Source organism: Schistocerca piceifrons, chromosome 7 (assembly GCF_021461385.2).
Source record: "Schistocerca piceifrons isolate TAMUIC-IGC-003096 chromosome 7, iqSchPice1.1, whole genome shotgun sequence".
Classification (NCBI taxonomy): Eukaryota; Metazoa; Arthropoda; class Insecta; order Orthoptera; family Acrididae; genus Schistocerca; species Schistocerca piceifrons.
This window is the reverse complement of record NC_060144.1, coordinates 275,391,355-275,409,273: the sequence shown is the minus strand read 5'-3', so window position 1 is coordinate 275,409,273 and position 17,919 is coordinate 275,391,355. Positions and strand designations below refer to the sequence as shown.

The window sequence follows — 17,919 nt, the reverse complement described above, 5'->3', positions numbered from 1 at the left end:
GTTCTAACTGGCTCTTTACTGAGGACCAAGTGTAATAGGCATGGAATTCCATTCCACAAAGTGACATCCCACATCTCTAAAACGCCATGCGTGTACATTTGCATTCAGCATTCTGGCAGTTGCACCAGTTATTAATGTACCAATATTTCAGATTTGCAATACCTTATCTCGTGCTTATGTTAATCTATGATCTTGCAATGTTAATCACTTAATTATGTTAATTAAACGAATGTATGCACTAAATATCATTAGCCAGCCAGTGTGGCCGAGCGGTTCTAGGCGCTTCAGTCTGGAACCGCTGACCTCTATGGTCGCAGGTTCGAATACTGCCTTGGGCATGGATTTGTGTGATGTCCTTAGGTTAGTTAGGTTTAAGTAGTTCTAAGTTCTAGGGGACTGATGACCTCAGATATTAAGTCCCATACTAGGAAAAAATATATATGTATATCATTACTCTCCATTCTGAAAGTATTTGTATGGAGTGTAGCCATGTATGGAAGTGAAACATGGACGATAACCAGTTTGGACAAGAAGAGAATAGAAGCTGCTACAGAAGAATGCTGAAGATAAGGTGGGTAGATCACGTAACTGATGAGGAGGTATTGAATAGGATTGGGGAGAAGAGAAGTTTGTGGGACAACTTGACTAGAAGAAGGGATCGGTTGGTAGGACATGTTTTGAGGCATCAATGGATCACAAATTTAGCATTGGAGGGCAGCGTGGAGGGTAAAAATCGTAGAGGGAGACCAAGAGATGAATACACTAAGCAGATTCAGAAGCATGTAGGTTGCAGTAAGTATTGGGAGATGAAGAAGCTTGCACAGGATAGAGTAGCATGGAGAGCTGCATCAAACCAGTCTCAGGACTGAAGACCACAACAACAACAACTCTCCATTAGTTACTTTTTGCTGTTGAGATTTGTTTCCGTCAGTGTATATAAGTACTGTGTTGTAGTGTTACAAGTAGTATCGTTTTATTTTCCGCAGATGTCGAAGAAGGTAGACGAGCTAACCGACATGCACCTGGGGGAATCAGACGTGGGGGATGCATTCCTGCCAGGTGACGGACTAGCATCGTTGGCGGATCTGATAAAATGCTACGAAAAGCCGTGGGAGCCGCGGACGCAGCAGCGCGGTAGCCACTGGGTGCTGTACAACTACGTGCGCGCCAAGAAGCGCTTCCGCTGCTGGGAGACGGTGACGCTGACGACCCACGCCGACTTCCGGCGCATGGGCAGCCTGCGCACGCTGGTGGCGCGCTGGCGGGGGCCCGTGTCACTCGTCCTCTTCGTGCCGCCCGGCGACTTCGGCCACGCGCTGGACGCACTGCGCTGGGCGCGCGACTGCTGGTCGCAGGTGGTGGCGTACTACGTCACGTTCCACGTGCTCTTCTCGGAGGGCGGCGTGCCCGCCTACGTGCCGTGCCCCGCGCAGGCGGCCGTCCGCGGCCTGTCGGACTGCAGCGTCGAGCCGCCCTGGCAGTCGGCACCGCCGCGCTCTGGCGACCTCTACCCCGTGAATGTGGCGCGCAACATGGCGCGCGAAGCGGCCACCACGCACTACGTTCTGCCTGTCGATATCGAGCTGTTCCCCAGCCCCGGCTTGCTGCCTCACTTCCTGCACATGCTGAGGCGCCACGAAGCGCCGCTTCGAAGACCCAACCCCAGAGTCTTCACCCTGCCAGTCTTCGAAATAGAGGCAGGAGCTACTCCCCCGGAAAATAAAGCTTCCCTCGTGAGTTTCCTTAAGATTATTTCACTCGAGTGACTTTCTTTTTGTTAAATGCCTCTACATCCCACATAACAAAACAACAGAAATGAATACAAGGACGTAGCCAGGATTTTGTGTAAAGGGTGGGTGCGGTCCGATTTATACAGGGTGTTACAAAAAGGTACGGCCAAATTTTCGGGAAACATTCCTCACACACAAATAAAGAAAAGATGTTATGTGGATATGTGTCCGGAAACGCTTATTTTCCATGTTAGAGCTTATTTTAGTTTCATCAGTACGTACTGTACTTCCTCGATTCACCGCCAGTTGGCCCAATTGAAGGAAGGTAATGTTGACTTCGGTGCTTGTGTTGACATGCGACTCATTGCTCTACAGTACTAGCATCAAGCACATCAGTACGTAGCATCAACAGGTTAGTGTCCATCACGAACGTGGTTTTGCAGTCAGTGCAATGTTTACAAATGCGGAGTTGGCAGATGCCCATTTGATGTATGGATCAACACGGGGCAATAGCCGTGGCGCGGTACGTTTGTACCGAGACAGATTTCCAGAACGAAGGTGTCCCGACAGGAAGACGTTCGAAACAATTGATCGGCGTCTTAGGGAGCACGGAACACTCCAGCCTATGACTTGCGACTAGGGAAGACCTAGAACGACGAGGACACCTGCAATGGACGAGGCAATTCTTCGTGCAGTTGACGATAACCCTAATGTCAGCGTCAGAGAAGTTGCTGCTGTTCAAGGTAACGTTGACCACGTCACTGTATGGACAGTGCTACGGGAGAACCAGTTGTTTCCGTACCATGTACAGCGTGTGCAGGCACTATCAGCAGCTGATTGGCCTCCACGGGTACACTCCTGCGAATGGTTCCTCCAACAATGTGTCAATCCTCATTTCAGTGCAAAGGTTCTCTTTACGGATGAGGTTTCATTCCAACGTGATCAAATTGTGAATTTTCACAACCAACATGTGTGGGTTGACGAGAATCCGCAAGCAATTGTGCAATCACGTCATCAACACAGATTTTCTGTGAACGTTTGGGCAGGCATTGTTGGTGATGTCTTGATTGGGCCCATGTTCTTCCACCTACGCTCAATGGAGCACGTTATCATGATTTCATAAGGGATACTCTACCTGTGCTGCTAGAACATGTGCCTTTACAAGTACTACACAACATGGGGTTCATGCACGATGGAGCTCCTGCACATTTCAGTCGAAGTGTTCGTACGCTTCTCAACAACAGATTCGTTGACCGATGGATTGGTAGAGGCGGACCAATTCCATGGCCTCCACGCTCTCCTGACCTCAACCCTCTTGACTTTCATTTATGGGGGCATTTGAAAGCTGTTGTCTACGCAACCCCGGTACCAAATGTAGAGACTCTTGGTGCTCGTATTGTGGACGGCTGTGATACAATGCGCCATTCTCCAGGGCTGCATCAGCGCCATCAGGGATTCCATGCGACGGAGGGTGGACGCATTTATCCTCGCTAACGGAGAACAATTTGAATATTTCCTGTAACGAAGTGTTTGAAGTCACGCTGGTACGTTCTGTTGCTGTGTGTTTCCATTCTATGATTAATGTGATTTGAAGAGAAGTAATAAAATGAGCCTAACATGGAAAGTAAGCATTTCCGGACACATGTCCACATAACATATTTTCTTTCTTTGTGTGTGAGGAATGTTTCCTGAAAGTTTGGCCGTACTTTTTTGTAACACCCTGTATATGAGAAATACCAAAATGCACAATTAAATATTTTTTCATTTGTTAGTATGATGACTTCACTCTATTGCCAAACGAATTAAAATACAGTCTTCGATGCTAATAAACTCCCGTCGACGATATACAACATACGTTGTCGGTTAATGACGTTTATTTACAAATACGTTAGAATTGTGGCGGTTGGACTCACTGTTCCGAGGGTATTACGGATAAGTCATTTCACAGTAGAACCACAGTCAAATACTACAGTCACGACACTCTGTTACCGTTTGACAACTGGAGCGACATTAGCCCAGCAAGCGGTGAGAAAGCAGACAGTCACATGCGCCGTAAGGATACTGTTTGTATTTAATTATTTTCTGCTTAATTAAGGAAATAGTTCTTAAATTTTTCTTTCCTTGCTTCAGTAAATGACAAAGAGACATAAATTGTCCTGAAATACAAGTAAGAACAGTAGAATCACACAGACTCAGCGACATAAGCTGACTTACTCATGAAGATATAGTTACCAATAAATGTATATTAGAAGCTTATTCCGCTAAAAGCAGGGGAACATAAAAACATATTTCATGCATGAGAAGCATATATTTCTGTTGTTGCATTTTTTTACTATCTTAGGCACTTCCCTTCACACTTGAAAATTTTTATGATGTCTAAGGATTCGTTCATTCCTACGTATCATTCAGGTTCCTATTACACGAATATTTTTGAAAATGTAATTACTTTTGCTTCAAAAGCGAATGTATTGAACATTCTTGTCGTTTGTCGTTCATCTTTAGTAACAATTGTGGAATGGGTTTCTTCTGTGTTCATCGGTTTCTTATGTGTTGGGAAACAGTTTTCTTGCTTTCGACGATTTATTATCATGTCGGTGTGGTCTTCCCTTACGGGGAGGTTTACTATCTTTTGGATCAAAAAATCGATTTTTTTTTAAATTGCATTGTTGGATCCATAAAAGTGTTTAGAATCCACCCCTGAAACGGTTTTTTCCGAATACGAAAAGAAAATGTTTGTTATTCGTGGCTGAGTAAAAAAATGCACCGGCCTTTTTCATGCACCAGTTTGTTCCTTATGTAGGACGAGTTATTGAACCGGTGCTTGGGAAGAAACACATACAATTCAAATGAAAGTTTGAACGCGTGTGTTTGGAAGTTAGCCCCCAAGCACTTGCATTCTGGTGCGAAGACTGTGGAGATTACGACTTTCCTGGCAGTGAGCAGCTTCAACGAAGGGTATTCAGCAATTCTGAAGACCATGACAACGATGGACGTCACCCTGGGACTCTATTCGACGCAGTTCGCCAAGCATTCCGACGACTACCGGATCCAAACGACCGAAAACCGCTTGTCACCGGCCGTGCGAGCGGCTCTGGAGCAGCGCAGGATGGCCCAGATCGAGCCGAACGCCCTCTATGAGCAAAAGGAAGGACTAGTTTATGGTCCCGGAGTAGCAAATTGAACGTACGTTGCATAATGTTGCATTTATATGTAGTCAAAACTTCAAACGCGTTATCTCGAAATGAGGTTCTTTTTTTTCGCACGGTATGGTGGTAACTTCAAATCTACTGATCCGATTTGCATGATTCTATGTTTCCAACGAAGCTCACTAAATTGTCTAGGAATTGTGCCGATCCATCAACTATAAATATTTTTACTTGGCTGACGAAGTCGAAAAATCAATGAAGAAAATCCTATTTTTTTTTCAAATGGCCGCCATTTTGTTTCCTATGGTCCAAATAACTTAAGCGAGGTACACCTCCTAAATTAAGTTATATTTTTCGCTAATGTCAACTCAATTTTGATTTCAGACGAGCCGGCTGACCTGTGACATATCGGGCGTGGAGGTCTACATTGAAATTTTGTTTCGTTCCGACGGCGCAACCGCCTTTGCTCTTCGACATTTCCGATTGAAATATTCCAGTTTGTAGAGGAAATATGAATAAACATTTTGACCACATTTGACACTGATGTCTATAACACATCCCGAGAAAAAAAATTATCATAGAACATGCTTTTTTCGGACCCAAGATAGTAAACCTCCCCTTAAGCTACAGTTGTGGTGGCTTATTGATACATTACATAATGTAGGTAGTACATTCCATACAAGTTTAATACGTTCCATACTCACTGATTTGACTGAAAGTGTAGCGAACAAAACTCTGCATCGTTGGGTAGATATATGACGTCTTTCTGCAAAGGGTGAGGTCTTCTCGTGTTTACTAGCAATTTTTTGTTGTTACAGGAAAACGACATTATTCAGTCAATGTCTGCACGATACAAGAGAATCGTATATAAACTGTCCTATAATGTAACCCTTCATATCTCATACGGCCCTTAGGAAAGTAAATAATGCTAAATGTAGGGTCATTTTTAGTTATTGTTGATTGTTATGGTACTACATACATTCCCTATTGTAAAAACTATGTTACAAATCAATATAAACGTGAGTTTTCGCGCTCATCCGGCAGCATCTCGTAGTAAAACTTGAAGACATGATTTAAGTGAACCATATTTATGCACAGATACAGAGTTCAAAATGGCGATCAGTAGCCACTTTCCACTGTAAATTGCGCTGAACTAAGCATATTGTCGAAATCTTACGCAAAACAACATTAAAACTAAATAGAATCTGCACGAGAAATAAATAACTATTCCTCTAATCAAGGCAAGTACTACTACCAAAGTAACGAAAAAATATTTTTTATGTAATTGTTTCTACTGTTGTAAACTATTAAAGTTTGAAGATGATAATACATCTGAAAAAATTAAAACAACTAAACTAAAGTCTATGAGTAAAAATAATTATTCTGAATATTTTTGCATACATTAAAAATATTTCATACAAAGTTCAGCCACACAATTCGTTATGTGAGGGTCTTATATATCGTTTATTTTTACATGACAAAAACGTGCAAACTGCTGTAAAGTGAGTTAACCAGTCTGGTTAAAAATACAGTGTAAGACAGAAAGAAAGAACGACGCTCCACGAAGGAATTATCCGAATGGGATGGAAATCGGCAGATAATGATGTACATGAACAGACAAATAAATCATTATAATATCAGCAAAATTTATGATTTATTCAAGAGAAAGAGCTTCACAAAATGAGCCAGTCAATAACACGTTGGTCCACCTCTGCTCTTTATGCAAATAGCTATTCGGCTTGGCATTGATTGATAGTGTTACTGGATGTCCTCCTGAGGAAGAACGTGCCAAATTCTGTGCAACTGGCGCTTTAGATCGTCAAAATCTCTATCTGGTTGGAGGGCCCTTCTTATAACGCTCCAAATGTTCTCAACTGGGGAGAGATACCGTGACCTTGCTAGCCAAGGCAGGGTTTGACAAGCATGACGACAAACAGTAGAACCTCTCACTGTATGCGGGCAGACATTATCTTGCTGAAATTTAAGCCGAGGACGGCTTGGCATGAATGGCAACAAAACGGAGCAAAGAATGTGGTCGGTGTACCGCTGTGTTGTTAGGATGCCGCGGATGACAACCAGAAGGGTGCTGCTATGAAAAGAAATGGCCCCCAACCATCACTCCTGGTTGTCAGGCCATATGGCAGGCGACAGTTAGGTTGTATCCCACCGCTATCCGAGGCGTCTCCAGACAGGTCTTCACTGGTCACTGGGGCGCAGGTCGAAGCAGAACTCAGCCAAGCCAAAGACGTGTTTGGTGATGCCACGCACAAAAAAAATGTTCAAATTTGTGTGAAATCTTATGGGACTTAACTGCTAAGGTCATCAGTCCCTAAGCTTACACACTACTTAACCTAAATTATCCTAAGGACAAACACACACACCCATGCCCGAGGGGAGGACTCGAACCTCCGCCGTGACCAGCCGCACAGTCCATGACTGCAGCGCCTCGACCGCTCGGCTAATCACGCGCCGCGATGCAACGCACAGTTGTGGACTAACGTGTTATTGACTTGCTCAAATTGAAAAGCTCCTTCTCTTGAATAAATCATCCAATATATCTGAAATTGTTATCATTTCTTTGTCTGTACATGTAAATCACATGTAGGCCTAATGATTTCTGTCCCATTCGGATTATTCATTTCGTGGTGCGTCTTTCCTTTTGTCTTATTATGTATTCTAATATTGCACAACGAAATTAAGATATTATTTCCTTACACTATAAACGTCATATAAAATCAAAGTATTGAAGATAACATACGTCTATCAACTAAACAATCATTTGTTTTACGTGAAAGATGGACTTCTTAGATAATTAATTATTTAAAAATGTCTTTGCTAAAATTGAAAATTTTCACAATTTTTTAAATAACATTAAATTTGTTTTTATGCACTTATAAATACCACAGAACTTGATTTGATAACTACAGTAAAAGTCTTAGTATCCCTTCTCTTTGCCATGACATTTATGACATCCTCTACTGTAGAAGAAGAGGACTATGTAATGACATTAAGACTAGTTCAGTCGACCTTTCATTGATCATTGTGTTCTGCAGCTAACTCTTCACTCGTTTCGTTGTGGAAAATGATCTCTCATAGTTAGCTCGAAATTTTGATACGGGTAGGTACTCAAGTACACGCAAAACATAAAAGATATCGTGTGCTTGGACAGAACTTCTTGTCACAAACACGATAACCCAACGTAAGTTTTGTAGGGAGGAGAAACTTCAGTTGATAAGACCACTTCTCACACAGTTGTGTGTACTTTGCTTCAAGTTTGGTTTGCGATACCCTATTTTCAAACTAGCTTTCAATTTGGTTAGCTTATCGAAATTCATATTATGGCAGTTAATGGGTAATGTTATTTCGATTGATGATAATAATCCTTGTTTCAATGAAATTCCTGCTCCAGATTTTAAATGAATCCTTCTATTGGTGGTAAAAGTAAGCTACTGCTCTTCTATAATACGTTTCAGGAGAGGTCGTGTAGATAGTTGTCCCTTTCAGTTTGTTTCTGTACCTGTCTAGGTACATTGATAACAGATTGAAACACTTCTTTGGGTAAGACTGATGACTTTGTGAAATATCTTGTGAAATTATTTTTTATCCTGTATTTTTGTCAGCGAATAAATTGTTGATTTTATCTTATCATTTACTTTTTGAATTGCAGATAGACCATTGCAAACAAATTTCAAAAATTAACGTATTTACCGTATATCATGCAATAAACCCTTTTGGTTTATTTATTATTAAAGTCGGAATCTCCATGAAAATGCACGTTTTTGTGTGTGTTGGTTACACTTATCATTATTCATTTCTATTCATCTTCATTATCCATTTAATGTCCTAGTAATACCATACCCGAAGTTTCTCTCTGGATGTTATGACCTTATTGGAATTAAATTAATGCATACTGCTTTTTTTTGATTCTTTATACTTAATATGAAATACACCAAGTTTACAAAAGTCATGGGCTTTTTCCTAATATTGTATCGGACCTCCTTTTGCTTGGTGTCATGCAGCAACTCGTCGTGGAATTGACTCAAAACATCGTTGGAAGTCCCTTACAGAAATATTGAGTAATGTTGCCTCCATAGCTATTCAAAATTGCGAAAGTGTTGCCGATGTAGGATTTTTTTTTTTTCATGAAATGAACTCTCGATTATGTCCCAAAAATGTTTGATAGAATTCATGCCGAGCGATCTGGGTGGCCTGGTGACATAGCATATTGCCATCCATAAAAATTCCATCATTGTTTGGGAACATGAAGTCCATTAATGGCTGCAAATGGTCTCCAAGTAGCCGAACATACCCATTTCCAGTCAATGATCGGTTCAGCTGGACCAGAGAATCCAGTTATTCCAGGTAAACACAACTCAAACCATTATGGAGCCACCACAAGCTTGCACCATGCATTGTTACAACTTGGGCCCGTAGGTTTGAGAGGTCCGCACCTCACTCAGACTCTACCATCAGCTCTTACCAATTGAAATTGAGACTCATCTGACCAGGCCATGGTCTTCCAGTCATATAAGGTCCAACTGATATGGTCACAAGCACAGGAGAGCCACTGCAGGCGATGTCATGCTGTTAGCAAAGGCACTCGTGTCGGTCGTCTGCTGCCATAGCCCATTAACTCTAAATTTCGCAGAACTGTCCTAATTGGTACGATTGTCGTACGTCCCAAATTGATTTCTGCGATTGTTTCATGCATTGTTGCTTGTCTGTTAGCAGTGACAGCTCTACATAAACACTGCTGCTCTTGGTCGTTAAGTGAAGACTGTCAGCCATTACACTGTCTGTGGTGAGAGATAATGCCTGAAATCTGGTATTCTCAGCACACTTCTGACACTGTGGATCGCGGAATGTTGTACTCCTAATGATTTCCGAAATGGAATGTCCCTTGCATCTAGCTCCAACTACCACTGTAAGGAGTGTGTCAGAATTCTCCATAACATAAAACAATACATCCAACTTAACGCTATTCTTTGCATTGTGTAAGCACTCAGATATTGATAGTAACAATCTGAGGGCGAAACATGGGAGCGCAATTCTAAGCATTGTTGTGAGACGGGGTCTGTCTGTGAGAGTGGAAGAGCAGTGTTTGTCGAGAGCTCGGAGACAGAAGACATGTCACGCTGCCCTCACGTCAGTGATGGCAGATTTTACGACACTCATTTCATCTTACCACACTGATTTCATATATATAGCCAGGAGAGATTTAGATGGCTTAACTACGCTTTAAAATGGAGTTCAAGGTAAAATTGCCGGCCAAAGTGGACAAGCGGTTCTAGGCGCTACAGTCTGGAACCGCGTGACCGCTACAGTCACAGGTTCGAGCCCTGTCTCGGGCATGGATGTGTGTGATGTCCTTAGGTTAGTTCGGTTTAAATAGTTCTAAGTTCTAGGCGACTGATGACCTCAGAAGTTAAGCCCCACAGTGCTCAGAGCCAAGATAAAATTCGCAAGCATAGCACAAAAGCAATTCCACAGTTAGGCTTGTGATTGTTAGTCCTGATGAATAAAACTCGTAAGTAACCATTATTCTAGTTTTGACCCTACTAAAACCTGTGTAATACTGACTTTTTTTAAGTCTCTTTCTTGAAGGACTGACTACACTATTTTTTTTCCTTTCCCTGAGAGCTGGACCCCCCCCCCCTATTCCCCCCACCCCCCACCCCCTTGCCCTCAGGTAGGGATGCCCTAGCTCAGAAGACTTCCTTTTCGATGGGCAGAAAAGCTGTGTAAGAAACACTTGTTTTCCCATGAAAACAAAGTAGAGACTGGTTGATTGTATTCAAAGCCAGACTTTCTCAGATAACCCTCGGAAGACCAGAACCTACAACTGTGATATGAGCACCATTCAGCAAACCAGATGTTACTAAATTTTTCGATTTGTTGGCTTGACTAGCTGATAAAAACAAATTTACCACTGATAGAATGTATAATTTTGATGAGACTAGAGGAACTGTAGTGTCAGAGCATAGGTCAAAAATCCTGTCACTAAAAGATAGTAAAAAAGTTGGGGTGTTATTACCTGCTGAAAGAGGCAACATTGTAATACAACAGAAGTGTGTTTAAATTCTGATTTGTCATACAGGCCTCCTACATTGATTTTCCACAAGTTTGCACTAACGATCAGTTAATGAATGACTGTCATCCTGGAGTCTGGGCAGCATATCACCCAGATGGTTGGATACAATCAGATTTTTCTTTTCAATAGTTGAAGAAATTTGTTGACTGGAGCTGAGCAACTAAGGAGAGGCCAGTTCTTTAACTTCTCGGTGGGCATTTTTCCCACACCAAAATTAACTCATTGGCTTTGCAAGGGAAAATGTAGTAGTATTGTTGTGCTTCCCATCCCATTCCAGTCATCATTTACAGCCTCTCAATATAAGCTTTATTAAGCCTTTGAGTGTATTTTATGTCCAAAAAATTTCATGCTGTTTAAGGTCAGATCCAGGCAAGGAGTTTTCAGTGACCATGATTATGTTGCACCAGAAGCTACAGACTGGTCATTAGCTGTTACAGATAATGGACCCTCAACCCCTGGCACTACAAACATCCACTACCTTTCTCCTACTTTCAACTCATCACAACCTGCTGCTGCCTCCAGCTCACTTCAGTCTGCTGCTGAATCCAATATGACTCCTCCAGATATTGATTGCCTCCAACATTCTCCAGCCTGATCTTGCAGATAAAATATTCCAGCCTGCTGCTCCAATTGAGAATCAAAAGACTGTAACCCTTTCCAAATATCCAGCACCAGAAGATGTTCTTCCGGTTCCCTCTTGTAGTGGTCTCCATTTGGAAAAGAAGATGCAAAGCGTGTCAAAACAGCAGTTTTGACTGAATCTCTTTACAGAAATGATTTATAAGAAGAAGAGAAAAAGAAATGAAGAAAATAGAAAAAGTTAAGTAAAACCTGACAAAGGGACTTGTTCCATCTAAGAAAGATGATCTTAACACTAAAAGAGCATTGTGAAAGGAGTTGTGTAATAAGGATAAAATGCAAAGAAAAGGCAATGAAACTAACAAAATAATTCAAAATGTAAGTGGTTCAATTCTTCCTATTCTGAGTATCTTTACTTGTGTACTTGTACTCACACTCTACTGAAGGATGGATTCAGTGCTGCATATGCAAAAGATGGGCTCATTGCTCCTGTGCAGAAGAAGAAGATGAAGCAGTTTGTCTTTGTGAGCTATGCGAAGACTGACCCCATCATGTCCCACTAGTAATCGCACCTTGCTCCACTAAGTGTGGCAAGAAGACAAATTCACATTTTGTTAATAAATACACTTTCATACATAATTGACCAGATGTAACAGATCTGTTTATGTCTCACTCTAAACTGCATTAGTGTATAATTACATCTTAATTTTTTCGAAAACTTCTGACTATAATTGATCATTGACTGCAAAAGCAACCTAACTCACACGGACCTAATTTTAAGAAAAGTAAGAAAAATGATATAATTACTACTTGGATTGTTAGAATCAGGTGAAGCTTAAACTGAAGATTAAGTAGACCTCAACAAGTTTACTGTTAATATCTCACATTAACCTGCTATGTCATTTGTATTGTAAAAGATTCTTCCATACTGCAGATTTAGGTTGCTTTTGCAATCAATGCATTTGTTGACAAATAAATTTCAACAAATACAAAAACAATTTAACTATATTTACTTAGAAAACAGTACACTGCTCCTATGTTTCTTGCAGTACTGCAATACAATATGTTTGATTGGTTTTGTGAATAAATATTGTTTGCAGAAAGAAAAAATACAACAAAATAAAATAGTGTTCAATTTTTACAGTGCAGTAGACCTACCTACATTTCTTGCATGTATGCAGTAGGCCAACTTAATATTTCATTCCAGAAGGATGACACAGTTTCACTATCGGGAACCAATCATACACATTTTTGCCTTCCATTTTCTTTGCCCCTATAGGTACCCTCACACCCTTGTAACACTTTTCATCTGGCAGTTGTGGTTTATTCCAGTGGCTAAATTTCAAGGTGAAGTTATTGGTATGAAGCCCATTAATGAATTCTGCTGCTCCCACAACTCCTGCCACTGATTATTTATAATGATAATGATAAAATTTTGGAATATCTTGCGGTATGTTGTCGGCTGTTGGAATATCTCGTCTCAATGACTCAACTGAAAAGCGAGTTCTCTTATAAATTAATGACCACCACTTCCTGAAGGCCACTGTTTCATTTCCATCCACCAAGTGCACATTGAAATCACAGTTTGCAGTTACTACACACATAAAAAAAGTTTTGCATCACCTTGGTTCTGAGAGTTCTGGAACCTGTACAGAAAATTGGAATAGAGATCAACATAAACATCATTTAAGCCTTTTTATTGCTCATGAAAACCACACGTTGCTTATGTTGTACCACCACATAGTAAGACCTTCAGAGGTGGTGGTCCAGATTGCTGTACACACTGGTACCTCTAATACCCAGTAGCACATCCTCTTGCATTGATGAATGCCTGTATTTGTCACGGCATACCATCCACAAGTTCATCAAGGCACTGTTGGTCCAGATTGTCCCACTCCTCAGTGGCAATTCAACGTAGATCCTCAGAGTGGTTAGTGGGTCATGTCATCCATAAACAGCCCTTCTCAATCGATCCCAGGCTTGTTTGATAAGGTTCATGTCTGGAGAACATGATGGCCCCTCTAGTTGAGCGATGTCGTTATCCCAAAGAGAGTCATTCACGGGATGTGCATGATGGGGATGCGAACTGTCATCCATGAAGAAGAATGCCTCACCAATATGGTTGTACTATCAGTTGGAGGATGGTATGTTGGGCCAACATATGCTGCTGGTGGTCATGGAAATCCTGTGGCTGCCCGAAAAGCATTATTCAACATGGTGGCATTCCTGTCATGGTTCCTCCAAGCCATAATCCATAGGCATGTCATCAACAGTTCCCACCACTCTGTATCTCCTCCATGTCCAAACAACGTTGCTTTGGTTTACTCCAAGATGCCTTGGCACTTCCCTTGTTGAGATTCGTTCCTAGCACAAAGTAACAATATGGATGCAATCAAACTGTGCTATTGACTGTCTAGGCGTGGTTGAACTACAGACAACACGAGCTGTGTACCTCCTTCCTAGTGGAATGACTGGAACTGATCAGCTGTCAGACCCCCTCTGTCTAATGGGTGCTGCTTATGCATGGTTGTTTACATCTTTGGGCGGGTTTAGTGACATCTCTGAACAGCCAAAGGGACTGTGTCTGTGATACAATATCCGCAGTCATCGTCTATCTTCAGGAGTTCTGGGAGCCAGGCTAATACAAAACTTTTTTTGATGTGTGTATAAGCTCAGTTAATTCCTGGATTGTGTACATTCTCTTCACTTTCTTGAGAGCTCTTTTTATTACCCCAAGTACCCTATCACATGGCAGGAGTGAATGACCACAGACAGGGTAAAAATGTTCTATCATTTGATACCAGTCTTAACTCCGCAAGAGCTGATTGCAGATGGACCATTGTATTGTCTTGTTTTGTCCTGAGCAGTTATCACAAAACAGAAGTAACTTCTTTGCACGTGAAGCTATATTTTGATGTAGTTTTATAGAAAAAGACAAACTTCATTGGGTCCTTTCATCACACCCCCTTCATGATGGAGACAAAAAACAGATGCCCTCGTATTTAGATTATGTGTACAAAGTACTCCAACTGTCAACTGGGACAAGTAGAACAGTTCTTACAGACGAACATTGGGAAGTTGAACATTTTGCATGTTGGTGAAACATAAAGCAGTAGCTTGAGAATCAGCCTCCAATTGTCTTTTGCCATTTTCTAGAGCAACATTAAACTTCTTAGATCTTTGGATATTGACAATCGTCTCTGCTATTGCTGCTTGCTTTGTGACCTCACTGAGATTTTTTTTCACTTAATCTTTAATATTAACCCGTCTCAGGTACAGAAAGTGTCTACTTTAGGGTCTTCTGAAACCAAATGAAAAGACTTCACAAAAACATTATTGTAGCAGTCATATTTCGCTGGTGAGCTATGATACTTAGCAATAAATAAAGGTGCATTTTTTCCAGATAGCTCACAGTATAGGCAGTGTATAGTATGGCTCCCATAATGACTTTCCTTTATGAGGAATGATCTAATGGGATCTGTAATTTTGATAATTTCCTCTGGTGACATAGCATTAACACTCTTAGATTTCCTCCTTCCTTGTTTTGGTGTGTACCCATTACACAGCAATTTTCAATTCCTTTTAACTCCCTCACCAGTTACTGCCTAAATATGTAGAAAGACTTTTCTACATACCTCACATCAATTGTCTCCATCCAGGACAAAGTAGCTAAAAGATTTTTCACATCTGTACTGCTTCTCAATTCTTTGGTGGTGTCTTTTTGCTTCACTGTCCTTGTAGAAAAACATCCTGGTCATTCTTGCATTTCATATTCAGAAAATATGTTTAAGGAAGAGTTCTTATGTCTTCTGCAATAATACTATAACAGCCTCTTCAGCAGTTGCAGTCTCCTCCTGTCACTTTTTTCAGATCTGCTTTGCCTCTATGATTCACATGTTCCTCTCCATGAATTTTAGCTTTCTTCAAAATATTCCTTCAATATTCCCAAAAATGTTTCACTCTTGATACAATTCTCTTACCCCACCTTCACAAGAATACTAACATCAACAATACCAATTTCTCCTATGCCGTTGTACCACAAATTACTGCAGAGCCAACAGTTGAGAAGCAAAACAACCAGAGTCCTGAGAATTGAGTTTTTCTGCATCCAGCTCAAACTTCTAACCTCTGTATAGCAGGAAAAGATGACTTTGTTACAGGCAGAGTATGCATTTCTGCTTTTTAACTCATTTTTCACCAAAAGTGGCCTTACAGGATTTTCACAATCAGTGATTCAATTGTTGACTTTATAACCTCCCATCTCACCCCAGTCTTCTCTATTATAGAGTGGAACAGTTATCTCACTGAGGCACTATTAATAATTATTCTCTGTTATATTTTCAGCAAGGAAACAAACTGACATTATTATTCTTTCCTACTAATGTTCTTCAAGCTTTAAACAATGGCACTTGGTCATTTAATAACAGGAAATGGTTTGGGCCCTATTTAGCTAACAATGGCTTAAGGTCATTGGAAATCTGAAGTTTTGACATGTAATTCTTATTACTAAATGTAATGTTTACTCAAAGTCATTGGACAATATTTCATAACATTTCAAATGTCATTGCTGCATGTACACTTTGAGTAGCAATGATCTCAGAGTTCCTGGAGGCTCATGCATCTACACACTCTTGTCATCCCCTTGTGCCTGTGTTGTTGTTGTTGTAGTCTTCAGTTCTGAGACACTGGTTTGATGCAGCTCTCCATGCTACTCTATCCTGTGCAAGCTTCTTCATCTCTCAGTACCTACTGCAACCTACATCCTTCTGAATCTGTTTAGTGTATTCATCTCTTGGTCTCCCTCTATGATTTTTACCCTCTACGCTGCCCTCCAATACTAAATTTGTGATCCCTTGATGCCTCAGAACATGTCCTACCAACCGATCCCTTCTTCTAGTCAAGTTGTGCCACAAACTTCTCTCCTCCCCAATCCTATTCAATACCTCTTCATTAGTTATATGATCTACCCATCTAATCTTCAGCATTCTTCTGTAGCACCTCATTTCGAAAGCTTCTATTCTCTTACTGTCCAAACTATTTATCGTCCATCTTTCACTTCCATACATGGCTACACTCCATACAAATACTTTCAGAAATGACTTCCTAACACTTAAATCTATACTCGATGTTAACAAATTTCTCTTCTTCAGAAACGCTTTCCTTGCCATTGCCAGTCTACATTTGATATCCTCTCTACTTTGACCATCATCAGTTATTTTGCTCCCCAGATAGCAAAACTCCTTTACTACTTTAAGTGTCTCATTTCCTAATCTAATTACCTCAGCATCACCCAACTTAATTGACTACATTCCATTATCCTCATTTTGCTTTTGTTGATGTTCATCTTATATCCTCCTTTCATGACACTGTCCATTCCATTAAACTGCTCTTCCAAGTCCTTGTGCCTTGCCATTAACAAATTGGGCTTACATAGGCCTAACTTTTCACTTTACACTCACCTGACACCCCCTCTCACTCTTGTCTAACACTGCAGTAGACATGTGGCTATTTCCCAGACAATTAAGTCTTTCTGGGTGAAGATTCTCACTATTTCTATCAGACAAAGAGAGGTGACACTCAGTTCTGGAAGGCCTTTGCATCATTATCTGTGATAAAAAGCTTGCTGATTCAAGACATCATAAGGAAGGCATTCATGATTTTATGGAAGTGTCATCACTCACATGTTGGCCAAAACTTGGTATGTTTCAACAAATATAAAAGGTCACTCATCATCTGCACAAGAAAACCTTTATTTGGTTCACTTTACCAGTTTTAGCAGTTTCCATTGTCAGCATCAGAACTGCAGTGGCCCAAATCATTGTTACACCTACATCAAAATGAGAATCAGATGGTAGTGTCCTTTGCTACAGAATCAATAAAATAGAGTGACATTGCTTAAAATACAGATATACAATGAGTGTGATGAGTAACAAACAATTAACTGTCAGATTGAACATCATGTGTGTTATGTGCAACAATAACCAACACACTTTATATGTTTGTAATCTATAGCATAACCTTAGCTTAATAAATATTGTATAGAGTGCTGATGGAACTTTGGCTATGCACAATGGAAATGTGTTAACAAACAAGGCTTGAGTTTGATAAATCTCGAATCTAGTAACAGACTGATCTGTAGTGTATATGTCAATTGGAATGGAAAGTAATAGTCTCAAGCCACTGAACATGACTGCAAATTATTAACTGACTGACAGTCTGATCTGTAGCATGTATTATGGCATAGATAATGAGCTTAAACAGAAAACTGATGGGTACACTGTAATTGCCTCCATTTCCTCAGAGCTCAGAGTCGCTTATGGATAATTTATTTTTTGAAAATTCATAATTACAATCAAGAGAAAATACATGGTTA

The 17,919-nt window shown here is 40.7% G+C and overlaps 1 protein-coding gene across 1 annotated transcript in view; it reads left to right on the top strand.

The window, feature by feature from the left end:
- Nucleotides 1-17,919, top strand: part of LOC124805624 (beta-1,4-glucuronyltransferase 1-like) — a 124,141-nt gene that overhangs the window by 20,001 nt on the left and 86,221 nt on the right. The window contains exon 2 of the mRNA XM_047266191.1: nucleotides 987-1,733. Coding sequence (XP_047122147.1) covers nucleotides 987-1,733 — 747 coding nt within the window. The remainder of the gene's footprint in view (nucleotides 1-986; nucleotides 1,734-17,919) is intronic.